Source organism: Quercus robur, chromosome 9, assembly GCF_932294415.1.
Source record: "Quercus robur chromosome 9, dhQueRobu3.1, whole genome shotgun sequence".
Classification (NCBI taxonomy): domain Eukaryota; kingdom Viridiplantae; phylum Streptophyta; class Magnoliopsida; order Fagales; family Fagaceae; genus Quercus; species Quercus robur.
Window position 1 is genome coordinate 21,066,583 of NC_065542.1, and position 17,128 is coordinate 21,083,710.

Consider the following 17,128-nt stretch of genomic DNA (forward strand, 5'->3'; position numbering starts at 1 on the left):
TCCAGCAGAATTGAAAAGAATATGGTTTGGTTAGTGCATGTAATGCCACAAGGGAGAAATTACACTTTACCACCTTAAACAATACCTCATATTACACTTTACACTCGAAACTCTTTAAATGCATGTTTTGCACCCTAAACTATGACTATTGTTGCACTTTGCACTTCGATGTTAAGTTCCCTGTTAACTTTGATGGAAATTCAAAGTTTAGGGTCCAATTAGGTCCTTTCACATTGTGCTATATTTTTCCATCTAAATTAACGGTAAACTTAATATCAGGGTGCAAAGTGTAACAAGGTCATAGTTTAGGACTTTAGGGTGCAAAGTTTAAGGTACAAAGTGTAATTAAGGGTATAATTTAGGGTGGTAATGGAGAACAAGAAAAGTATTCATAGCCTCATTAGATAGGCTGGGAATGGTGATGTTTGGGGCAATCTTTCAAATCTTTTTTCCCACCACTTACCCTTCCTTCAAAAGACTTGGATTTTTAATGGTATCACTGTTGTTAAATGTAAGAGTAAGAATGGTTGTGAAGTGTGTTTTTAAGATACCTTTTAAATATCATTAAGCACAGGCCTTGTTAAATTGAAATTGTAGGCTTTCAATAGGAAATTTTAAAAAAGCCTATTTGACTATCAAGTTCTGAAAGGCATGTTGAATCTCCCAACAGGAAGACCTCTCCAGATACAATGTTTTGCAGCTACACCCACATTGCATTCTTCACTTCAATATTACTTTAGGCTAGTTAATTTCCTCAGAACAATAGATTTTCAGACCTTGGGGATAAATAATTATAAATGATTTAGGCAACAGGAGGTTTAGCTGGTTTCTTGGTAAAATGCCTGGTAAAATAATATGGATATTGTTAGCTTTAGTTCTTGTAAACACAAACACTTAACATTAATTATGGACGATCATATGTGAATTGGCTCACCTATCAATCACACGTAAGTTGTAAAACATGTGCATATGTATTATTGTTTTTTTTTTTTTTGTTGTTGATAATTTAATAGTTATAAGTTACAACAACGGGAGGAATAATTTAAATACGGAGACAATGCCATTAAGCTAGAAATATGTTTTTTTTAGTAATGCTACAACCATAAACTATATTATAACATTTTTACAAATTGTTAATGTGACTAACTTTTTATTGGTTTTCACTTAGACCCACCATTAGCATTACTTTTTCATTTACCAATAACTACTCACCATATCAACATTTGTAAAAAAATTGTATCTCTAGTATTACTTTTTATTTATTTTTATTTTTTATTAATGGATAGAAATATGTATTATTAATGGCCTTGAGCAAACTTGTTTTGTAGGGTCACGATTCGCGACGAACCGCAGTAGAGTTGGGTCCGCACGTGAATGGGCCCAAACAATACCATTTGTAGAGAGTGGATTCGAAAGGCTAGGCCTTAGTTACCCAGTGGTGGTTCTGGTGGTGTTCATATGTGATTTAAGCGCTTTCACCCTTGGATCCTTTCTTCTGGAGGTAGACCGGGAGCCTTTCTTTTTTGGCCAGTAGTCCCAGCCCCCCTTCTTAGATTACTTAATTTTTCTTTTATACTAGTCTGCATTCACTTTCCTTCGTCCACGTGTAGGGTCGACATTTCCAAGACTGATACTTGTTCTGTCAATCCAAACCCAAAGTTGTTGGGAGTGGTTAATAAAGTTAAGGGATAAGACTCTGTTAGGCGCAGAGATACGCATGGGGAACATGGTAAAAGCAGCCTTTTCTAGATATTTTAGATTTCCCTTCAAGCATGTCCCCTTACCGTTTTGCCCCTCTTCCTGGTGGTTCTTTGGGTCAGCCGAGGACTGCACTGTCCTCGGCCGCTTCTCCGGGCCAATTGGGCCTTATTATCCTTGAGCTCGGACCATGTCCTTTTTCGGCTTAGGCCTTTGAACTCTCCATCAGCAAGTGGGCCTGGCCCATCAATTATTGGACCCCACAATAGCCCCTCAAAACCCTGTTGTCCGACGTCATGGTTGGAGAGGGGGGTTTTGGTAATACCGAGCCTTTATTATGGTTCATTTAATTCATCCCTTGACTGGTGCTGGCGAATCTTCACCTGCCCAGAGAATGTACCGGCCTACAAGACGTTTCCCTTGATTTGCGCGCGATGCGTTTATGCCGTTTGGTTATCTGAAGCGCGCCTTTAATGTCTTCCCTTTACGAGGCCTCCCAGATTCAACGGTTTTTGATGGCGTGGGGGAATGAAACGGACGCATTCATGTTTACAGATTTCCTTGGAGATCTGAACGTATTATGTACTTTTTTCCTCGTCCCCTATATAAAGAGAGAAGACAAAAGCTTACTTTCTCATACCTGAGTCCCTCAGATTCCTCCCAGAGTCCACCTCTTCTCTCTGATTATACCTTATTCGATAGAAAGTTCACCACAGTAGTCAGCCATGAATAAACCACTTCACTTCCAAAAACACCATGTCCCAATAAAGCTCGAGATGGCTCGGTCAGGGCAAGGATGGCGGAGACTCAAGATTCGTCTCCTCTTCCTTTTAGCCAAAATCCGAAGCAGGGACTCGTCACATCTCACTTTCGGTGTGACCGAGTCAAAGACATCCATTATCACCACCCTCCGCTCTGTCATGAGCATATCTAACATGGCACCAGTGTGTTAGGAGTCAGGACTGGGGCAGGGACTAAGTGCCCCTGCTTCTTCCTCTCTTCGTTCACTGGCGCCTCCTTCTGCCTCTCTTTCTTCTTCTTTCCACCACCAGATCCATCCTGGTGCTTTTCCTTTTCCCTCTTTTTCTCCTCCTCCTTTTACTCATGTCCTCCATCTTCCTCATTCATCTCCTCCATCTTCTGCTCATGTCCTCCATCTTCTTCTTCCTTTGCGCTCTTTGATGACAAGAGATTGCTGAAGTGCTTCCATGTGTTCCAATTCTTCTTCCTTCTCCTTTATCTTTTTCTAAAGAAGGTTCTTCTCTTGATACGAGCAGTACTGAGGCAGAGATTGGAGAAACTTTGAAGGCGAGTTTAAAAGACACCTGACTGTTTACTTATCTGTATTGCGGATGCTATTGTTGCTTTGGTAGTTCATCTTTTGTATAGGCTTGTTTAAGCCCTTCTTTGTACGTTGTAATAATTTTTCACATTAATAAAAGTTGTTGTTACCTTATTTCGTATGTTATGTTTTTATGTTTTTACAAGTTTACAAACGCTGCTCGGCACCGTAATATAGCATTTGAATCAATGATAACTAAGGCTAAAATGTTTGCTAATAAAAAGGTGTCACCATAACTTCAATAAGATTATTTAACATAGCAAAGCCGACCAGTGAGGAACGAAACTCACCTTAAAATTAGCCAAGATGAGGACTAAGTGCTCGATACGGTGTAGGAAGTAACTATCCGAGGACATGTCACTCGCCAAATGGACAGTTTCCTTAGGTTAATGAAAGTTGGGTCGTTTCGCCATCTTCTTAACACACTGGCTTTAACCTTTTACAGTATTTGAGCCGAGAACCTTCCCCATTCGAGTAGTCGGTTTCCCAAAAGGCTTGAGTCCGAGGACTTCGTAACGCCTGAGTTCTGTCTAAAACTTAGATTTTTTCTCAGTATTTGGTTTCCCCATAGGCTTGAGTCCGAGGACCATGCAAGTCCTAGGTTCTGTCCAAAACTTTTTGAGTTCAGTTTCTCCCTTTCCTCAGGTATTTCACGAGGTGCCGAGCAGGAAGTTGTCCTCGGCAACGGTTATTCCTCGGTGTGGGCCATTGCCCCTGGGCCCCCATGCAGAACAGGCCTGGACCGCGAATTCACTTGGCCCACAACTTAAAGGGTATTTATGTAGTTTTTGGTTACGTAGTACTTTTTGGCGTCCCAATGTTCGAGGTGCACCTTCCAGAGACTCCTTTAATCCCCTGGTTGCAGGTGGCGTTGGAGATTGAGCCTAAGCCATCTTGTCTGTAGCGTTCCTTGGGACGCTGCGTGAATTAAATGCCACCACCTTATCTCTTTAAATAAATAGGAGAGAAAGTTACTTCACCCTCGCACCAATTCTTTAGTTTTCTCCCAAGTCACAGCTCCTATACTCAGTGCTGTCCTCCCTTAGCACAACATGTTTGAGGCGAGGGTTGGGAAGAAGGAACTCTCTCCGCCACGGAAGCCCCGTGCCCTCATGAGACTCAAAATAGTGAGGTATGGGCACAGGAAGCATAAGTTCAAGGGAATACTCCATTTCGATCGAGGGGAAAGGATGTCTCTCCCTCTTTTAGTCAAAATCCGAAGCAGGTTCTGTTCATGCCAGAATTTTGGTGTGTCAGAAGAAAGATTCTCCGCCATCAGCGCCTCTGCCTTGTGGCGGACAAATATTTAGAGAAAGCCCCTCAACTTCCAACTCCTTGCACCTTTCCTTCAGCGGTGTCAGGCTCAAGTTGGGTCTCTTTTGCTGTTTGAGTTGTGGGCATGTGAAAGCATTGAGGAAGAACAAGGTCTTGGAGCTGTAGCCAACCTCTCCTCTGATCTACTTCCTCGGCTTTACCTTATTCTCTTGTACCTTCCTTTCTTTTTGGTTATGTAGTGAGTTTTGACACAAACTGATTCCAGTTTTTCATTGTACGCTGTACTATTTCTTTGCTTTAGTAAAAAAAAATGGAAATTTCTTTACTTGTTTTGAATGCTGTTCCTTTGACAACACTACTTTGTGAATGGGTGTGCTCCATGTGTGTGTTTCTCCTCGGTGGTATTTAAAGCAAGAACTCTTGAAACACAATCCAACTAATTCTAATCTACCGACACTATCAGGCATAATAATAATAACTCATAGTAAGTTAAACTTAAGAAACTAACCGAGATAATGGTTGAACGTTCTGTAATAAGCGCTAGAATACTGTTTGAGAACGACAAATCCCAAATAATTCATCAGAGGGAGTGACCGAGCATTGCACGACTTTGATTATGCTTTTGGAAACACGTTGCTCCATTCCATACTGGTCCCTTTAGTGTTGAGGATCCGAGGGCAAACTAGAGAATCCATGTAACGCAGTTTTTCCTTTTAAGTAGTTGGTTTCCCCAGAGGCTTGGGTCCGAGGACCATACAGGGCCTTGGTTCTGTCCAAAACTTGTATTGTCTTTGTAAGTAGTTGGTTTCCCCAGAGGCTTGGGTTCGAGGACCATACAAGGCCTTAGTTCTGTCCAAAACTTTTATTGTCTTTGTAAGTAGTTGGTTTCCCCAGAGACTTGGGTCCGAGGACCATACAAGGCCTTGGTTCTGTCCAAAACTTTTTGTCTTTTTAAGTAGTTGGTTTCCCCAGAGGCTTGGGTCCGAGGACCATACAAGGCCTTGGTTCTGTCCAAAACTTTTATTGTCTTTGTAAGTAGTTGGTTTCCCCAGAGGCTTGGGTCCGAGGACCATACAAGGCCTTGGTTCTGTCCAAAACTTGTATTGTCTTTGTAAGTAGTTGGTTTCCCCAGAGGCTTGGGTCCGAGGACCATACAAGGTCTTGGTTCTGTCCAAAACTTTTTGTCTTTTTAAGTAGTTGGTTTCCCCAGAGGCTTGGGTCCGAGGACCATACAAGGCCTTGGTTCTGTCCAAAACTTGTATTGTCTTTGTAAGTAGTTGGTTTCCCCAGAGGCTTGGGTCCGAGGACCATACAAGGCCTTGGTTCTGTCCAAAACTTGTATTGTCTTTGTAAGTAGTTGGTTTCCCCAGAGGTTTGGGTCCGAGGACCATACAAGGTCTTGGTTCTGTCCAAAACTTTTTGTCTTTTTGAGTAGTTGGTTTCCCCAGAAGCTTGGGTCCGAGGACCATATAAGGCATTGGTTCTGTCCAAAACTTTTATTGTCTTTGTAAGTAGTTGGTTTCCCCAAAGGCTTGGGTCCGAGGACCATACAAGGCCTTGGTTCTGTCCAAAACTTTTATTGTCTTTGTAAGTAGTTGGTTTCCCCAGAGGCTTGGGTCCGAGGATCATACAAGGCCTTGGTTCTGTCCAAAACTTTTATTGTCTTTGTAAGTAGTTGGTTTCCCCAGAGGCTTGGGTCCGAGGACCATACAAGGCCTTGGTTCTGTCCAAAACTTTTTGTCTTTTTAAGTAGTTGGTTTCCCCAGAGGCTTGGATCCGAGGACCATACAAGGCCTTGGTTCTGTCCAAAACTTTTATTGTCTTTGTAAGTAGTTGGTTTCCCCAGAGGCTTGGGTCCGAGGACCATACAAGGCCTTGGTTCTGTCCAAAACTTGTATTGTCTTTGTAAGTAGTTGGTTTCCCCAGAGGCTTGGGTCCGAGGACCATACAAGGCCTTGGTTCTGTCCAAAACTTTTTGTCTTTTTAAGTAGTTGGTTTCCCCAGAGGCTTGGGTCCGAGGACCATACAAGGCCTTGGTTCTGTCCAAAACTTGTATTGTCTTTGTAAGTAGTTGGTTTCCCCAGAGGCTTGGGTCCGAGGACCATACAAGGCCTTGATTCTGTCCAAAACTTTTATTCTTCTTTATTTATTTATCTTCTGAAGGTTTAGCTCCTCGAACAAGGTGGGGGAAGCTAGTCTGATGTTTGAAGCCCCTAGACTTGTCCATGCCATCGACACTGTGAGACGTAGCCTCTAATGGGAACTTATGTTGGAATAGCAACAATGTGTCGCCGGTCATAAAGGCACCCTCATAGACCCTTGTTCGACAGAAGCTCAACTTCACCACCGCTCGAGCTAACACGCAAGCCTTCTCCACAGACGGCGCCAATTGTAAGGTCACGATTCGCGACGAACCGCAGTAGAGTTGGGTCCGCACGTGAATGGGCCCAAACAATATCATTTGTAGAGAGTGGATTCGAAAGGCTAGGCCTTAGTTACCCAGTGGTGGTTCTGGTGGTGTTCATATGTGATTTAAGCGCTTTCACCCTTGGAGCCTTTCTTCTGGAGGTAGACCGGGAGCCTTTCTTTTTTGGCCAGTAGTCACAGCCCCCCTTCTTAGATTACTTAAATTTTCTTTTATACTAGTCTGCATTCACTTTCCTTCGTCCACGTGTAGGATCGACATTTCCAAGACTGATACTTGTCCTGTCAATCCAAACCCAAAGTTGTTGGGAGTGGTTAATAAAGTTAAGGGATAAGAGTCTGTTAGGCGCAGAGATACGCATGGGGAACATGGTAAAAGCAGCCTTTTCTAGATATTTTAGATTTCCCTTCAAGCATGTCCCCTTACCGTTTTGCCCCTCTTCCTGGTGGTTCTTTGGGTCAGCCGAGGACTGCACTGTCCTCGACCGCTTCTCCGGGCCAATTGGGCTTTATTATCCTTGAGCTCGGGTCATGTCCTTTTTCGGCTTAGGCCTTTGAACTCTCCATCAGCAAGTGGGCCTGGCCCATCAATTATTGGACCCCACATGTTTCATATTTTGAAATGAGGTTCCAATAATTATTATTTTTAGGAGAGTAAAGTGAGTATGAACAAATTTCGGAAAGTTTTGCTTGGTTGTCGGTGTTGCTGTTTTAGCAGAAAAAGTTAATTCCGAAATATTATCTTTAATCTGATTAGATCGCGAATCAAACATGAGTCTCAATCCATGCATAGAGCGTGTGTTTGTGGATGTACATAGATATCAGTTTTGGACAACTGTTATTTGGTAGTCGGTATGGACTGGCCTACTAGGTATGGTTCATATGTAAATTCAATCTGTGTATGAATATTGGAACTTAATAAATTGGACCTTGGACGTGTCATAACCTGGGCTGGGGTCTGCTCATTTCACTTCACATGGCTACAATGGAATCACTAATCTGTTACCTTTTCTTGAACATTGAGTAAAGTTCTTTGTTTTGTACTGAAAAATAAAAATAAGATAGGAATATCGCTTTGGGTAAAGTTCTGTGGGGGCTTTGGACTTGTATATTATACTCTTCACCTCACCTTTTATCATCCATCTTTGTGACTATTGCATTCGTTATTAGACCCCAAATTTAATGTGGAAATCACCTAGGATTGCTAGCTGTAGTGCTGAACCACCATTATAAAGGGGATATTCCTATGTTTTCTATACATGTGACAGAATATTCTTAAATTCAGATCTATTCCTTTTTATCTAATTTTTAATTTAATTTTTTTAGAAAATCATGATATTTCATTTCATAATGTTGAATAATTAACCTCTCGTTATAGTTGAGTCTTGTAATTCAACAAATATTTCCTAAGTTTCTAAATGAGACATCCAAAATCTAAATTCCTCCCACACCAACTATCGTTATATTAAAAAAATAAAATACAGTTATAAGTTCAAAGTCTAACTCAGTAATAATAACATTTTTTATGATATCAATTCTATTTCATAAATCATCTATTACCATTTTTCTTTTACGAAAAATCACAAAAAAATAATTAAATATAATATTTTTAATAAATATGTTCAAAATTAAAAATTTTCCTTTAAAAAAAAGTATACATAAATGTTATCTATTTATATAATTAAATACATTTTATTTTATAGATATAATACTTTTACCAATTTTTTTTTATAGGTGAGTGTCCAAAGCTCTTTCTAACTAATCCTTTCAAGTGTATTTGGGGGAGACCCCTAGATGCATACTAGAGAGTTTAAAATCCAATATACAGATCATGTCATCGTGAAGCATGGGGGGGAATATGATTAGACCACCTTTGAGTCAATTTCTTTTGTCATGTAAAAATCAGCAAATTCATTCTCATCTGCAATCATCATTTCCTTGCAACATATCATTATCATATAAAAATCTTTATTAAAACAAAAACAAAAACAAAAAAATATCAGTAAAATATCGAACCTAGAGAATATTCTACATACACCCAAAATTTTTTCCTTTTTTTTTTTTTTGGACATATTGTACTTCTACACGTAACTAATAAAAGCAAAAGATTCAGCGTGAAGCAAGAATCAGCAAAACAAAAATTCTAGGACAAGCCAAAAAAGAAAGTCACGTCACCAGCACTGACAACACGTGGCACTCAACAACTCCACCAAAAAAAACACTATAAAGCCACTACTAAACTAAACTACAAACACCTTCAGTCCCAGATTCCAGAACCCCCTTTCGAGTTTTTTAACGTTATACAGGTCTCGCCAGCAGATTCATGGTCTCGTCGGATCGTAACAACGAGAACCCGACCCGGACAATTCTGGGGATCGGGTTCTTTGTACAGGGTTTCAGGTGCTTTCCATGGATGGCTGTGAACTTTTTTCTCAAGGATGGGCTCAATGTGGACCCGTCCACTCTTCAGCTTCTTCAAAACTCGGCCAATCTTCCCATGGTCGCTAAGCCCTTCTACGGCGTCGTTTCTGATGCGGTGTATATCTCTGGTCAGCATCGCATTCCCTACATCGCCATTGGAGGTAGGTACATCAAATTATATATAATAAAATATATATATATATTATATATATATTTTTTTGCCATTGTCGAGGCCTTGTTATTACGGTAATACCTCTCTGAATTGCTGAGATTAGTGAATGTAAATTGACTAAGCTCTACTTTATTTTGTTATTCTGAATTTCCCAATATGACTTTGAATATTTTGTGCTGACACTAATAAAGTGGTGGCATTTTTTAAGATGATGGAAACAGTGATGGTGATTTGGATCTGATAAAAATGAATTTTAGTACTCTTATGAATTCTTAATGTTCTTGGTTTTTTTTTTAATAAAAAAGGTGGAGGGTTTTTGATATGTGATACTATTTAATGTTTTTTAAAGTTTGTACTATTTTCTGCTCTGAGCAAAAGCAAATGTAGTAGAGATTCAATAATGCCTGAAAGCTGTTTGCTTTATTTGTGGAAAGCACATTATTCTTATTCTTTTCTTAACTCATAAACCTTAATCGTTTATCTAGTATACTAGTTGTTAACTCTTTAATTGTTGTTTGTAATGTCTATGTCTGATTTATTTAATCTTAGTCAACATTTGTCTCAAATTTTCATTTCACACTCGTTACTTGCTTACCATACTTGGGTGTGAAAGCTATGCGCTTTTATGGCCAATTTGGATGGAAGGGGGAGGAGACTAGAGTTGGCTGTTGGTTATGTGGTTCCTTCAAGTTATTAGGGTGGTTATTAGCAGTATCTTATAATTCAATCAACCCATTGTGTGGACACACGCATGCAAGGTCATTTGAGTGCATGATGTTGCAAAAATCTAAGAGCCATTAGCTCACATTTTTGTAAGCACCTATTTTATGAATAATTTTCCTAAGCCAAAGGATTGGATACCATTATGTTCTATAGGACATTACTGTAATTTTTCTTTAATGTTTAGAGAAGCAAGGTTGATTAAATTAAGTAAGTTACACACGCACCACTGAGGTTTAAACCCACACCTTACCTTCTATCCATTCTTATTAAAGAGAGTGTTGTTTGAGCTAGAGCTCATTGACAACATGTAGACTCTTTTTGGCCCTTGGATGAAGAAAATCCTGGAATTCATAAACAATGGGAAAGGAAAAAAAAAAAACACATTACCACATTTATTGCAGCAGAACAATACTTTATTGATAAGATGCCTGCATTTGTTCAACATGCTGCGTAAAAGCTTCTTTAATGGAGTGCTTCTTGGGTAGCCATTTTTTAACAATATAGGAAACTTTTTGGTGGAGCGACTGACTTCATTCAACTGATTGTGTTGTAATTTCATCCATTAGTAAAAATAAGCAGGCCTAATTTATCATCATAAAAATGACTTTCTTGATTTCTTATGCAGAATTGATTGGGCCATAGCATTGTCTAATACTTCACAAAAACAAATTTCATTAGAACTTATCGAAGAAATTTGATCTCCTCTTAAGTTATCATGTGTTTTCTCCAATATCTAGTTCAATTTGTACTTCTTTTTCACTATCCATAGTTTTTTTAAGCAATCCAATAAATTTCTTGCTTGAAAGAATTAATCTCATGTATCCTTGTCATTTTTCATGTTTGCTTCCTAGGCTAATTCTTTTGTTGCATAAAAACACGAAACAATTAGTTAATATACTGTCTTGTGCCTATTTCACATGTTTAATATTGCTAACTCATCTTGGTTTCAATGCTATACTGGCTGATGTGAAGTAGGTACAAATTTATGTAGTCTTTCCTTCTTTCAAAAAATATTTGGTGAAAGTCTGCATGAGTTATACTTTTACACATCCATAGAGCTCAAATTTGTCAACTTAAAGTCTCAGAATTTTTATTTATTTATTTTTTTTGTATCAGTAAGTAAAGAACTTTATTAAAGAAAAAAGCAAAAGAAGGCCGAGCTGAAGTACACAGGGAGTATATTAAGGACACTCATGAAAAACGAGAATAGAACAAACAGGCAGCACAATTAAGCCATAACCAGCTGCCCAGAAGAGCTAGAATATCCACATCTGACCCTACAACTGAAGCTATTTGATCTGCTTTTGTTTTTAAAGGAAAATGAGAATTTGATCATTAGAGAGAGAGAGAGAACTCTTAGTCAGTCAACTTTTGACACATTCAAAAGCTATTTTGGGCTTGACTTGTTGGTCGCCTTTCCTTTTATGAGGAAATGAGAAAATTGAGCAATATGGGTCAGAATTTGGTGAGTTTTGGAGCTGCGTTGCTCTCTTTATGGTGTGTTTGGATGGTAGGATTTGGGCACATGGATTTGGATTTGGGTGATTAAAATCCAAATACCTTGTTTGGATAGATTGCAAAGGGTCAAGGATTTGTATTTGACAAATCCGTTAAGATCCTTGAATTTGAATAACTTTTTAACCTATAGAATTTTAGAAATCCGTATAACATACTTAAATATTTGGATTTGTAATTAAGACATTTCAAATCTATTACTTGAAAATTCAAATCCAAATTCAAGTATCCAAAAGCAACCTTATAAATTTTCTATAAAGCTAGAGTTTGACACCGAGAGAAAGGGATGCTTGCAAGAGATAAAGTTTAATACCTTTAAAAATGATTATCTGAACTTACACCCAGCTAATTTGCTTGTGCTTGTAGACATAAGGTCTGATTAATATTATGATCCCTTATAATTCAGAACTAAAGAGTTCTAGATGGATGTACTTGACTTTTTTATTTCTCTTTTAATGTGTCCATTTTTTGTTTCCCCAGTGCAATATGATTCTTTTATGGTCTCTTACTAATCCCACAATTTTGCTGTTGCAGCTTTGTTACAAGTAGTGTCATGGCTAGCTGTAGCAACCCTCTCCCCATCAAGCATGTCAATCTACACGTTCTCCCTATTTCTACTTCTTAGTAACCTTGGGGCATCAATAGCTGAGGTTGCAAATGATGCTATAGTTGCAGAGGTAGGTAAACAACCGACTTCCTCTTCCAAAAGTTCTCAATCATCTTCCTCAGGAGAGCTCCAAGCGTATGTTTGGATGGCTTCCTCTGCTGGTGGAGTCCTTGGAAACCTATTAGGTGGTATTGTCATAGATAGAACCTCCCCCCAAACTATGTTCCTATTTTTTGGCCTTCTCCTTGCCCTCCAGTTCTTTATAACACTTACAGTTCGTGAAAGCTCTCTTAACCTTCCCAAGAGCACAGCTAATGCTGGGATTATAAAACAACTTTCAGAGCTCGCAGTTGTATTAAAAAAACCCGAGATTGCTTACCCAATAGCATGGTTTGCAGCATCTTATGCCATAATTCCAGCATTAACAGGCACCATGTTCTTTTACCAGATAGAACATTTGAAGATTGACTCATCGGTATTGGGTCTCTCTAAGGTGTTTGGTCAGGCAGCAATGCTTCTATGGAGCATCATTTATAATAGTCACTTGAAGTCGGTCCCACCGAGGAAACTGATTTCAGCCATTCAGGTGTTGATGGCGGTACTTATGATATCTGATGTCTTGTTTGTAAAGGGGTTTTATCGAAATATGGGTGTGCCAGACTCTCTTTATGTTGTGATTTTCTCAGGCTTTTTGGAGGTTCTCTTCTTTTTTAAGATTCTGCCATTCAGTGTTCTGATAGCGCAGTACTGCCCTCCAGGATGTGAAGGATCTCTGATGGCATTTGTGATGTCTGCCATAGCCCTTGCATTCATAGCGAGTGGATACTTTGGTGTAGCACTTGCATCATACATTGGGGTTACAGGAAATAATTTTTCAAGGTTTCCAGTTGGCCTTCTAATACAGGCAGTGTGCACGGTTTTGCCAATCTATTGGTCATCATGTATACCTGATGATGTGAAATCCAAATCGAGGAGGAAAAAGGAGTAAACACTTGATTTGAAAAGAGATGGAGGTTTATCCAAGCAGCTTTTTAAAAATGATTTCTTTTTTAGGGGGGCTTATCTGTTATTAGTATGATTTTTGTAAAACTATTTCTTTGTCAATTGTTTCAATATATATAGTCATTATTCATACTAGTGGTATGTCTGTAAGGATCAAATGAAAATTACATGGAAATTAGCTACGCTTGTATAATTGAAATGGAAGAACAAAATAAATGATAGATGATAAAACACTGTTTAGTACTAAGGTCCACCATTGAAGGGGACCTAGTGAAAGCATATGACTGAATAAATTGGAAAATTCTGCTATAATAATTTGGCTGTTGTTGGTATTCCTTTAAAGATTGATTGGTTAGATCGTATCTTGCATCATTTCTCCAAAGTTTTTAAGTAGTAATTTATGATTATTTCATAAATAATTTGAGGTGGTAGGGGGCCTTAGGAAGGGTGAACCCTTTAATTATCACTCTACATCTTTATTGTAATTGTGGAAATATTCCATAAAAAAATATTGAGTATTTAAATTTCATCAGATGTGATTATATTAAGGTGGCACTCTCTCACAGATAATGTCATGCTTTTTGCAGCAGTAGATGAAAACTTTATTCAATCTGTCCAGGATATCCTTAATCCTTACGCAGTTAAAAGGGAAAAAATGGTATAGCTAGCTACATAAGTTATTTCATCTTTGTCTTTTTCAAAGGAATTTATATAGCAAGGGAAAAATTAATGAATATTCTAAAGGTATTGGTTTATTAGTTTATGATAAATTTTTTGAAAATTTATATATATATATTAAAAAAAAAAAAAAAAAAAAAAAACTAGCTTTTTGATAGTTTTATATATTTCTTATTAAAGTGGTATTAAAAGTTTCCTAAAATGGTTCATTAATTTTATATATTTCTCATAAAAGTGGTATGCTTTCTAAAATGGTTCATTAACAATTAACAAATGCCTTAAAGGTATCTGTTAACATGACCTATAAAACAATTAGCATAAACATTCAATGTCTAGTATTTTGCTCAACAAACAGCAGAAATTGATATAGCATCTCATCATCAAAAAGTAAAGGCAAACATATTTTAGCTTTATGAATCAGTGACATAATGCTAACCATTATTGCCCAATTTGAATTGTTGTGTTTTAAACTTGTGGAGTAAAGAGCATTAACTTAGGTATGCCTTTTTTGGTTGGTTACCTTAATCAAACACCATAACATACAATGAAATAGCAAATTAGCCAAAACTACCCAAAGCATCTTAATCCATAGACATATTCTCAAATGTTTTGACACACACAAGCAAAGCATAAGCATATATTCCAGGCTACAATTGCAAAACTTGCAACATTCTATGCTTTGCTTCAAACTATCAATCACTCAATCCAGCACACAACTAGCAAAAGCAATGAAAACCATAATCACAAACATGAACTAAAACAAACCTTAATTAACACTACCAAACTGTCTAGCAAATCAAAGCATACAAACATCATCTAGAACAGAACAGAACAGCACAGCCAGAGGCTGAACCTTCAACACTTTGAGATGAAACAAGCAGCACCACTACTTTCAGTCAATACACTACCTACTACATTGTGATACCATAGCACAAAGAACACATTATATCAACATACTAACATCTATATGCGGCCATCCCACAAGCAATCCGACCGAGCTTTCCCGGCTTTCAAAAGGCCCTCGATCTCTTCAGGAGGGTTCAAACCTAGACTCCGAGCGCGCTCCCAACGGGCCAGTCGAGTCATCCCAAGGCACGGTCCATATGCCATGTTCATGTCGAATTTTCGCAACATGTCCTCATTCTCATCATAGTCATCTATCACCCCCCCAAAAAACCAAAAACATGAACACATTAGTACATTTGAGAGCAAAACACATTGCTTAATTAATAATCCTACATAAGGAAAACGAATTTAGGAAACAAAAAAAAAATTACCGGTACCAAATCTTTGATCGTTTGAAAATAAACCAATAGAAAAGAAACAAATTAATTATTCTTTTTTCAAAACGACGTCGTACTCAGTATTTATCACATAGAAGAATCTTCATGTTTTCGGGGGGCAAAAAAAGCAGATTTGAAACCCTAACGAAAGAATATGTATAAGAATCTGAAACAAAACCCTATAAATTTATGAGAGTGAGAGAGAGAGAGAGAGAGAGACCTTTGAGATCAGGGGAGCCGTGAGAAATGAGAGCCGAAGGTTGGGTGATATCGGAGCCGAAAGTGGCAGCGTTTTTGAGCGATTTCTTGGTGGAAAGCTTGGAGTTGGAGGGCTTTGAAACGCCGCTCTTCTTCCTCTGTCTGTAGAATTCCTTGATGTTTCCTGATGTCGTTGCCATCTCTCTCTCTCTCTTCAAATTTTTGAATTTTGAATTTTGTTTCTCTTTCTCTTTCAATAATCCCAAGGGAACAAGGCTATGCTTATATAAAATTTGAATTTTTTTTATTGCTTTATTTCGTTTTTGTCCTTGTAATTTTACATATTTTCATTTTTGTCTCCCACATTTACTTATTTTACATTCTTAAAGTTAATGCATTGTATTTATCTCTAACTAAGGGTATATTTGAAATCTGTTTATTTTGTTGAAATCGAAATTTTTTTGCTGAAAGTACTGTAAATAAAGGTAAATGTTAATTGAAATAGTATAGTGGAACCCATGAATAGTACTAAAAAGTGCAGTGAGACTCATAAATAGTAGTAAAAATAAGCTAAATAGTAAATTAAGTTGGCAAAAAATAAACTAGCCAAACAGACCCTTCTGTTTGGATACCCCTTATTGCTAAAAACTGAAAATTGAAAATACTATAGCAAAATAATTTTTAAATATATGAATAGTGCCGTGGGACCTAATTTAGAAGTTATATTTGCCAAAAGAGGTACTTGTGGGTCTCGTGAACAGTACACTAGACCCACCCAAGGAAACTTAGACGCAGATAGCAACGCAAACATGTTGCTATCTAAACACAGCCTAAGTGTGAGTTTGGCTCCAAATTAAAAAGCCAATTTAGCTTATTTTTACTGTTATTCATGGGCTACATTATACTTTTGGTACTATTCATGAGTCTCACTGTACTATTTTATCTAACTTTAATCTTTATCTACAGTACTTTCAGCAAAAAGTTTTCGATTTCAGCAAATAAGCGAATCCCAAATAAATTCTAACAAAAAAAGAAAAAAAAAAAGGAAAAAAAAAATCCCACTTCTTCATAGCTCTGTTGTTGTTGTTGTTGTTGTCGTCGTTATTTTTATTTTTATTTTTTAATATTATATAAAGAAAGAATAATGATAGAGATACAAACTTTTTTACAAAAAAATTTACAAACTGTTAATGTGATGAGTGATTTTTGGTAAATGAAAAAATGATGTTAATGATGGGCCTAGATGAAAACTAGTAAGAAATTGGCCATTACAACAATTTATTAAAAAAGTTGTAAAATAATTTGTGTTTAAAGCATTACTCTTAAAAAAAGAGGGACAAACAAGCCAAACTTCCTCTTTTTCGTTGCCTTGTTAGCAAGAACACTTGCATCTCTCTATTTACACAAACTTAACACAAAAAGAGATTGATGTAATTTAATCTTATTTTAAACACAAGATGAGCTCAAACTTATTACTAAACTTGATTATATGTTCAAAATTTGTTAATTTTCTTGTCAAACAGGTTCAAATTTATTCACGAACTAATTTATTAATTTATTCTTTTATCAAATATTAGAAAAGCCATGTCCAAAAGTTGTTACTTACCATAAATCTATTCTAATAATTAATAATCAAATTATAATATACAAAATGATTTTCATTTATAAACTTATAAAAATTACATCTACATTCTACCAACCTTATATTGCTATTATATATCATTTCTACTATAAAATTGACTATTTATATTACCAATAAATTATAATTAATATTTTAATATTTTTAGTAG

General features: G+C 37.3%; 2 protein-coding genes across 2 annotated transcripts; one reads left to right on the top strand and one right to left on the bottom strand.

Annotated features, from left to right (window-relative positions):
• The first annotated feature begins 8,976 nt into the window (after positions 1-8,976).
• LOC126699400 (probable folate-biopterin transporter 7) lies at positions 8,977-13,521 on the top strand. Its single transcript, XM_050397173.1, has 2 exons — positions 8,977-9,321; positions 12,105-13,521. Exons 1-2 carry the CDS (start codon positions 9,063-9,065, stop codon positions 13,163-13,165), a joined length of 1,320 nt encoding a protein of 439 aa, XP_050253130.1. The 5' UTR covers positions 8,977-9,062; the 3' UTR covers positions 13,166-13,521.
• Positions 13,522-14,422: 901 nt separating this feature from the next.
• On the bottom strand, positions 14,423-15,599 carry LOC126699663 (uncharacterized). Its single transcript, XM_050397617.1, has 2 exons — positions 15,361-15,599; positions 14,423-15,014 (listed from the first exon to the last, which is right to left on the bottom strand). Exons 1-2 carry the CDS (start codon positions 15,536-15,538, stop codon positions 14,821-14,823), a joined length of 372 nt encoding a protein of 123 aa, XP_050253574.1. The 5' UTR covers positions 15,539-15,599; the 3' UTR covers positions 14,423-14,820.
• Between the last annotated feature and the right edge of the window lie 1,529 nt (positions 15,600-17,128).

What these genes read in the sequence shown, in the direction of transcription:
- LOC126699663 (XM_050397617.1), bottom strand. Translation starts at nt 15,538, where the DNA reads ATGGCAACGACATCAGGAAACATCAAGGAATTCTACAGACAGAGGAAG. An exon ending in CGGCTCCCCTGATCTCAAAG is followed by an intron (nt 15,015 to 15,360) that starts GTCTCTCTCTCT and finishes GGGGGGTGATAG; the next exon opens with ATGACTATGATGAGAATGAG.
- LOC126699400 (XM_050397173.1), top strand. Translation starts at nt 9,063, where the DNA reads ATGGTCTCGTCGGATCGTAACAACGAGAACCCGACCCGGACAATTCTG. An exon ending in TCCCTACATCGCCATTGGAG is followed by an intron (nt 9,322 to 12,104) that starts GTAGGTACATCA and finishes TTGCTGTTGCAG; the next exon opens with CTTTGTTACAAGTAGTGTCA.